This window comes from Hydra vulgaris, chromosome 10, assembly GCF_038396675.1.
Source record: "Hydra vulgaris chromosome 10, alternate assembly HydraT2T_AEP".
Classification (NCBI taxonomy): domain Eukaryota; kingdom Metazoa; phylum Cnidaria; class Hydrozoa; order Anthoathecata; family Hydridae; genus Hydra; species Hydra vulgaris.
In genome coordinates, this window is record NC_088929.1 from 12,512,783 (window position 1) to 12,521,222 (window position 8,440).

Here is an 8,440-nt window from a genome sequence, read left to right on the forward strand (position 1 = left end):
ACCAGTCGTAGTATGAAATGCTGTTTCTAGCTCATAAAAAAAGTGCATTTTCAAAAAAAGTGTCTGAATCAAAATATAAAGAAAAAATAATGGTAGTATAACAACCATAATATATTAATATATTATGGTTGCAATCTATAAACTCTGAGCTAAAAAAATTTTTGTAATTTTGTAATTTTAAATCAATTTTTCAAGCTATAATTTTATAACTGAAATTTAGCTCAAGCGTAAATGTAATCTAGCTACGCATAATAGTAAATTACTCCTATTAAATCAGACTTATCAACTCTTTATTATCAACCCATGAGTTAAACGACTCAGGATATCCATACCACTTTACTAATGATTTGTTTTTAAGTTTACGAATAACTTTTTCAATCCTAAATATGTTTTGATCCGTTTTTTGCAGTTCTTGTTCATAAAAAGTACCTTGTATTTCTTCTTTATTATCGTCAGTTAATTTATAAGTTGGTGGATCTGTAAACTGAATTTTTGAAACAGTTAAAACCTCTTCAGTTTATCTCGGTAAGTATCCTTTTTCAAACGTTGTCTTTTTTTTAGTTATCCTAACTCTATCACCAATTGAAAACTTTGGTCTTACAGACTCTGATCGTGCATTTCCATTTAGATTGAACCAAACAATATTTTCATTCTTTTTATCGCTAGCTTCAACTGGTGTGATTTTAATTGAAAAATGCTTTGTGTTTTCATCTAAAACGTCAATATATTTTTTTAGTATAATTAGCTGAAAAGTACTTAAACATTTTATCTTTCATTGTTCTATTCCAACGTTCAACTACGCAACTTTTTTCTTCATTTTCAGTTGAATATAACTCTACTCCTAATGCTTTAACATGCCTAATATAAAATTCTAAGCCTTTATCTACCCATATTTTTTGACACTTTCCTTCTTGTAAATTCGAAGAATTTCTAAAGATTTTATTTAAAGCATTAGCAACATCAACTCCAGTTTTGCTCTTCAATGGAACAATCCATCCATACTCCGAAAAAACATCAATCACCATTAAAAGTATTTTATACCATCATTGAACTTGGAAAAAGATTGCATGTCAACTAAATCAGCAGCCCATATCTCATCGATTCCATTTACAATTACTTCTCTTTTTCTGAAATGTTTTACAACTGGTCTATGAAGTTCGTTTGCAAGTTTGTCAGACCATTTTAGATACTTTGAACCCATATGAATTACTTCGCATGGTTCTGAAAGACCTACTTCTTTATCTTCTTCTTTTTTACTGATCGTTTGTAGTTTTTTTGATTAGTTTCAACACCTAAGTCATATGGGTCTGAAAGACCTAACCCAAACTTTGCTTTAGATGATATAATAGGTTTTATAATACCTCGTTCAATTCTTTCACGTATTGTTAGATTTTTTATAGAATCCATTTCTTCGATCATAATTTTATCAGCTAAATTTCTTTTTGCAGTATCATCGAAGTATTTATAAGCAAGATCATGATGATAAGCTGCATTATCAACTCTGTCTATAGGTTTACTCCATTCTTTATATGCATCAGTGGAAGTCAATTGTTCATCTAAATCAGTACCTGTACCAGCAAAGTTCATTCCAGGTAAATGCATTTCACCAGGCAACTTTGCCCATGGTAATTTTATTTTTTTAGTTATTGAATTAATTGAACTAACTAATTCACCTCCGTGCAAAGCTGACACAAATTGAGTTTTTGTTGTTCCACAAATAGCGCAAGTTCCACGTGACATATTTCTATTATTTTTGCTCACGACGCTTCGCTGGTTTAGTGTATTTGTTTTGTTTCTACATTTGACACAGTACATTTTTATATATATAGAAACTTTTATATATAAAAAAAATCTTATATATAAAAATGGATATTATAGATTATTCATGGAAAGTAAATAAAAATAAGCGAAGAAATAGTATCATGTTACCAAAAAGTATAAGAGGAATTATTGTTGGAAAGTCGGGTTGTGGAAAAACTACTTTATTATTAAATCTACTTTTAAGACCTGGTTGGTTAGATTGTAATAATTCACAAGTTTTTGGAAAGTCTCTTTTTCAACCAGAATACAAAATATTAAAAAGCTCTTTTGAAAAAAAATTGCCTAAAGAACTTATTAATGAACTATTAAGCTACAAGACCAAATAGAAAAATTAAATGCAAATCCAGATTTTGTAATTGAAGAAGTTTCAAAAAATTTGAAAGATAAAGCAGATATGGAGTGTAAGTTTTTTGAAACAGATGACGATGTACCAAATCCTGCGATCTTGATATTAACAAGAATAATTTAACGATATTTGATGATTTGCAATTAACAAAACAAAACAAGTGTGAAAAATATTACATAAGAGGAAGACATAGTAATGTAGATTGTTTTTATCTTGAACAAAATTTTTTTTTTACCTAGACAAACTATTAGAGAAAATGCCAATTTTATTTGCTTACTTCCTCAAGATTCAAACAATTTAAGTCATATTTGTAGAGATCATGTTTCTAGTGATATGAACGAAGACGAGTTTAAAAGATTTTGTAAGCATGCTTGGTAAGAACCTCATGGATTTGTTGTCATAGATTTATCTTCTAAAATAGATAATGGAAAATATAGAAGTGGATTAGATAATTTTTATTTTCCATCAAAAGTTTAAAATAATTTTTTTGTATATAAAAAATGTATATAATATTGAATGATAAAAGTAGTCACATAAAAGAGAAGTTTGCTCCTATTATACAACTAAGTGAAGATAAAGATTATGAAATGGCATTAGTTGGCCTTGATACATTCTACAGTTTTCCAAATGTTGATTCTTCAAATAACAATTTTGGAACAACTTGAGTAGATATAAACATTCTAGAAGGTAGTTATGAGATTGATGATATAAATAAGTATATTGTGGAAAAAATTACTGAAAATAGTAAAACTATTAATGGAGTTGAAACTAGTATTATATTTTCAACAGATAATAACACATTGAAAGCAACTTTAAATATTGAAGCTGGTTATAAAGTTGATTTTACACCAATAAATTCAATTAGATCTATTTTTGGTTTTAACAGTCAAGTATATTCAACAGGATCTCATGAATCAGATAATATAGTAAACATTTTAAGTATTAATAGTATAAGTGTAACAAATGATATAATAGCATCATCCTATGTAAATGGAACAACAGAAAACGTTGTATATTCATTTTTCCCAAGTGTTGGTCCTGGATATAAAATTATTCAAGAGCCATTAAACTTAATTTACTTACCAATAACACTAAAAACAATTTCAAAGATGGAGACTAAATTGATTGATCAAGATGGAAATCTGATAAATTTACGAGGAGAAAAATTAGCCATTAGATTTCATATAAGAGAAAAAAAATAATCTAACTATAACAAAATGAGTAAATATACTAATATTAAAGTAAATCTTTCACAAAACCAAATAGAAAAAATTAAAAAAGCAACTGAATGTGGTATTGGAGCTAGTATTAAGTTATCACATTCAGATTTAAATGGTGAGCATGTATTAGCTGTAACAACAACACAATGTAATAGAATTAGAAAAGCGTATAAAAAAGGTACTGGTGTATCAATTATTTTTAGTAAAACTCAACTGTTGCACAATTCTAAAATAGAGGGTGGATTTATTGGTACACTTTTACCGTTTCTTGGTACTTTAGCATCAAAAGTTATACCATCACTTGCAACAGGACTGCTTTCAGGAGTAGGCTCTGCTGCTGGATCAACTATGATTAATAAAATTGCTGGAAATGGTATTGTGTACATGAAAAAGAATGGACAAGGAGTTAAATTAACATGTGCAGGATCTGGTTTATATTTGAGACCATGGAGTAAAGGGGAAGTTCTGTAGGTGATGGATTGTACTTACGTGCTGGAAATGGTTATACATCAACAGGATAAGGTTTATTATTAGGACCAAGTTCTCCGTTTGCTAATATTCCATTTTTAAATATGATTCTTTGATTTTCAAATTATATATAATAAAATTTATATGTAATAAAATGTCAAATAGCATGCTAGTTCAAAAATTTATAAACAAACATAAACAAGCAGAACTATCTCCTATAGTTTTTAAACCACATAAAAATTTACAGCATCCTGCAATATTAATAAATGAAAGATATGATGTATTTGCACAACACGACATTACAATAAAATCTCTATCACATCAATATATTCTTTTAAAGTTTGGTGTAGTAGTTAATAAAGGTGTTGCGTTAGTTTCATTAAAACATGAACTTAGATTTAAAATGTTAAGTTTACAAGATTGCAGAGACTGTTGATGATATTATAGTAACAATTGTAAATAAATCTTATTCTGATGTGTTAATAAAAAAAGGAGATTGTTTTTGTTCTGTTAATCTATTGCGTTAATTTTTTTATTTTTTTATTAAAAATGGAATACAATTATAAAATGTACAATAACATTTATTCAGCTATACCTACTGAGAATAACAATATTTACCCTGTTCTTCCTAATGCACCTGAAGAAAAATCTATTAAAAACCAAGATCAATCATATCGGTTACAAAAAATTGGTGAGATTCAAAAAGATATAGAGCGTGAAAGAGAAAAGAGAACAACGCTAAGTAAAAAATATCATAGAGCTGTAAAAATAATTTCTGCAATTGATAATGCATTACTAGCAAGCACTATGGCACTTGGAACTATTGGAATTGGTTTTTTATCAACAATCATTGCAGCACCAGTAGTTATTGCATGTGAAGGTGCAGCATTAGGAGAAGGTGTGTTATCGACAACAGGCGGACAAATTAATAAAAAAAATGAATTTAAAAGCAGAAAAGCATGAAAAAATTAAAATGCTTGCTGATTCAAAACTAGATACAATAAGAAATTATATTTCTAAAGCTTTAGTAGATGGGCATATAGATGACAAGGAATTTGAGTTAATACTTGGTGAACTTGAAAAATTTCAGACAATGATGGAGCAAATTAGAATAAAAGTTAAAAATGAAATTGATGAACAAAGAAAGTTGTCACTAATCGACCAAGGGAGAGAAGAAGCTATTAAAGTAACTCAAAGTAGGTTTAATAAAAGAATAGTCACTTAACATTTTATTGACAAATAAAAAGATATGCAACATTTGTATCCGTTCTTTTTAGAATGTAGTAAATGTGAAAGAGATTTGAATAAAAAAAAATATTTGGAACTCCTTGGATTTGGAAGAGGAGGTTTTATTGTTGATTCAGGAGGTCACTCTATATTTATCACTGATTCTGGAAACTTTTAGATACCATCAACTTATAGTGATGATGAGAGAAATAAACTTTATAAACTTATCTGGAATGAAGATAGTGATTTTTATTGTGTAGAAAGAGACATAAAAGAATCACTTAAACAATGGAATAATGTTAAAAACAGGATAAATTAAGAATTATAGATAAATATGTACTTCAATTAGAGTGTGATTTCAAAGAAAAAAACTAATAAAAAGTACTTTATTAATGGCACTTATATTAAGATTATTAGAAACAAATGATACCATTTATAAAGACTTTGAGATTAAAAATAATTGTGGAACGTTTAATATTAATTGTTTAAATAGTTTGCTAAAACGTAAAACGTAAAACGTAACGTAAAACGTAACTTAAAACGGAAAACGTAACGTAAAACGTAAAACGTAACATAAAACACAACATAAACTTTTATGTTGCGTTTTTAATCTTTTTTATATAAAAACAAAATGTCATTTTTTAAAATTACAGATACTGAAAAGAGAGATCAAATTGTAAAAGAATTATCAGAGAGTAAAAAAACAGTACAGCAGAATGATCTTAGTCAAAAGATTGGAGATTCTAATTTGCAGATAGACTTGTCAAAATTGTACAAGCCATCAATTGATAGCCAATCTGGAATAAAGGAGGATATATCTAAATTGCAAGATCAAGCTTATCAATTTGCTCTTACCTTTTCAATTGCATATCCTGAAATACTTACTTATGGATCTAAAGAAATAATGCCTTCTGATGAATTTTAAAGCTGGTAAAAATTGCAACAGACTATCTTAGGATGTATACTTATAGTAAAAAGTCTACAGACAGTACATTTGGAATATATTCTAAAGAGGGTAAATTTTTTATAGGAAAAGTTCCAATATTAATTAATAATGATGATATAGATATAAATGGAATAAAATACATTGCTACTCCTGGTCTTTGGGAATTACTAAAAAGTTTAATCCTAATAAGGAAATATATAATATAGATGATCTTCACAATTATCGAGATATAATAATACAAACAGATGCAATTACTACTGATTCAGGAAAACCAAAGTCGAATCGGAGTGAAAAATACAAAGAAATAATAGCTCCCATTTGGAGAGAGTTAAAGAGAACTAGAATGCTTGAGTATCAAAGAGAATCAAAGGGAACAGGAATAGGACCAATAATTCTTTCTAGCGATCCTATTGCACTTCTTGATATGCTTAAATTACGCTCAGCTGCATGGAGAGCAGGTAATACTGGATCAAGAAATAAAGCTGTTGCAATTTGTGATGAATTGTTAAGACAAGGTGTTATGAATAGTGATCAGTATAAAGCAATACAAAATAATCTAGCAATATGATAATATGAATATGATAATATGAGTAAAAAAAATTTAAAAAAATTGCGTACATAAAAAAGCTATTTGTTAAAAATAAGAGATATGTTAAGAAGCAAGTTGTTGGAGTTAGTGGTATATTTGACAGTTTAATAAATTTATCTAAACGAGCATCATCATCAAATGTAACAAGAGTGTCATCAGTTATGTTGAAGAGGTTAGCTGCTAGCGATTTAGGAAAAACTGCAATTAGTGCTGCTAAATCAGCAGGGAAAGAACTTTCAACATCAGCAATAGAAGCTGCTAAAGATGTCGCAGTTGGAAAAGGAAAACAATTAATTAGAAAAGCATCTACTAAAGTTTCACAACCAAATACAGTCATTAATAATATAATTAATGACATAATCTCAAATTTAAATAAAAAAGCTGATGAAGTTACACCAAATATAAAAAATATAATGATGGGGTCTTCAATAAATTCAACAGCTATAAAGATAGAAGATTTAGTAAAAAAAGGCCGCGGTCTTCGATTGGCTTAATTTTTTTATATTTATTTTCCAATTAAAAAAAAAAAATTTTATATAAAAAATGGCGACTTCTTATGTATTAAATTTTACAGAAATCCCAACTGTGGATGATGGAATTGAAAGATTTGAATTCCATGAATATGAACCAGTAGCTCGCACAAATCTAAATAGCGCTGGAGAAATAAGAATTAACATTGAGAAACAAGATTTGTTCATACTTCCATCTGAGGCTTATCTCTTGTTTGAAGGAAGACTTCTTAAACTTGATGGGACAGCTTATGTTAATGCAGATGCAGTGTCACTCACAAATAATGGTATTATGCACTTATTTAGTCAAATATCATATCAATTATCAAACCAAGAAATAGAGTCAGTTTATTATCCAGTTCAAGCAACAACAATGTTAGGAATGCTTAAATACCCCAAATGACTTTCAATTAGCACAAGGATTAAATCAATTTTGGTACAAAGATTCTTCAACAACAACAGTTAATAACACATGGTTTACATTAAGACAAGCATATATAATTCAGAAACCCACTACAAAGGGAACGTTTTCATTTTGTATACCTATAAGACACATTTTTGGATTCTGCGATGATTACAACAAAGTTATTTACGGATTTAAACATACACTAACTCTTGTTAGAAAAAGTGATACCGAAGCAATTTTTAGAAACGCTCTTGCAGCTGCAGGAAAAGTTAATCCTGATAAAATATCAATGTTCATGTCACATGTGATTCCATCAGATTTAGAGAGAGTTAATCTTTATAAAAGTATTGAATCAAAAGTGACACTTTTAGTAACTTTTCGCGCAAGGCAGTGTGACTCTATAACTGTTCCACAATCTACAACGCTTTCTTGGAGACTTAGCGTAAAGACATTTCCAGAAAAATCAAGATACATTATTGTTGGATTCCAAACAAATAAGGATGGAAATCAAGAAGTTAATTTTTCGATATTTGATCATTGTGACTTGAAAAATATGTACATTATGCTTAATCAAGAAAGATATCCAGCTGTTGACTATAAGTTATCATTTCCAAATCATCAATTTTCAAGAGCTTATAGAGATCCATCTGTATTTAGTGAAAAATTTTATGGAATGAACGATTTGATAACACAAAGCAACTAACTCCTTCAGACTATAAAGATTTATACCCACTTATGGTTTTTGATGTTAGTAGACAATCAGAAAAACTAAAATCATCAGTAGTAGATGTACAAATTAAAGCAACATTTAATGCAGCTGTTCAGCAAATACTGAAGCGTTTGCTGTTGTAATATCGGATAAGTTTTTACACTTTCAATCAGACGGAAAAAAGTTGAACGTTGTTTAT

At 28.6% G+C, this 8,440-nt stretch overlaps 3 protein-coding genes across 3 annotated transcripts; 2 read left to right on the plus strand and 1 right to left on the minus strand.

The window, feature by feature from the left end:
* Window positions 1-268: 268 nt before the first annotated feature.
* On the minus strand, window positions 269-1,201 carry LOC136086146 (uncharacterized). Its single transcript, XM_065808423.1, has 4 exons — window positions 1,053-1,201; window positions 806-930; window positions 572-711; window positions 269-484 (listed from the first exon to the last, which is right to left on the minus strand). Exons 1-4 carry the CDS (start codon window positions 1,199-1,201, stop codon window positions 269-271), a joined length of 630 nt encoding a protein of 209 aa, XP_065664495.1.
* Window positions 1,202-6,039: 4,838 nt separating this feature from the next.
* LOC136086147 (uncharacterized) lies at window positions 6,040-7,111 on the plus strand. The gene is made up of 3 exons (XM_065808424.1): window positions 6,040-6,181; window positions 6,235-6,569; window positions 6,686-7,111. Exons 1-3 carry the CDS (start codon window positions 6,040-6,042, stop codon window positions 7,109-7,111), a joined length of 903 nt encoding a protein of 300 aa, XP_065664496.1.
* Window positions 7,112-7,160: 49 nt separating this feature from the next.
* On the plus strand, window positions 7,161-8,235 carry LOC136086148 (uncharacterized). The gene is made up of 2 exons (XM_065808425.1): window positions 7,161-7,413; window positions 7,541-8,235. The coding sequence occupies exons 1-2, from the start codon at window positions 7,161-7,163 to the stop codon at window positions 8,233-8,235; spliced, it is 948 nt and encodes a 315-aa protein (XP_065664497.1).
* The last annotated feature ends 205 nt before the right edge of the window (window positions 8,236-8,440 follow it).

What these genes read in the sequence shown, in the direction of transcription:
- LOC136086148 (XM_065808425.1), top strand. Translation starts at nt 7,161, where the DNA reads ATGGCGACTTCTTATGTATTAAATTTTACAGAAATCCCAACTGTGGAT. An exon ending in AGTGTCACTCACAAATAATG is followed by an intron (nt 7,414 to 7,540) that starts GTATTATGCACT and finishes ACTTTCAATTAG; the next exon opens with CACAAGGATTAAATCAATTT.
- LOC136086146 (XM_065808423.1), bottom strand. Translation starts at nt 1,201, where the DNA reads ATGGGTTCAAAGTATCTAAAATGGTCTGACAAACTTGCAAACGAACTT. An exon ending in GACATGCAATCTTTTTCCAA is followed by an intron (nt 931 to 1,052) that starts GTTCAATGATGG and finishes TAAAATCTTTAG; the next exon opens with AAATTCTTCGAATTTACAAG. An exon ending in AACTGAAAATGAAGAAAAAA is followed by an intron (nt 712 to 805) that starts GTTGCGTAGTTG and finishes TTGACGTTTTAG; the next exon opens with ATGAAAACACAAAGCATTTT.
- LOC136086147 (XM_065808424.1), top strand. Translation starts at nt 6,040, where the DNA reads ATGTATACTTATAGTAAAAAGTCTACAGACAGTACATTTGGAATATAT. An exon ending in AAAATACATTGCTACTCCTG is followed by an intron (nt 6,182 to 6,234) that starts GTCTTTGGGAAT and finishes TATATAATATAG; the next exon opens with ATGATCTTCACAATTATCGA. An exon ending in TGAATAGTGATCAGTATAAA is followed by an intron (nt 6,570 to 6,685) that starts GCAATACAAAAT and finishes AGATATGTTAAG; the next exon opens with AAGCAAGTTGTTGGAGTTAG.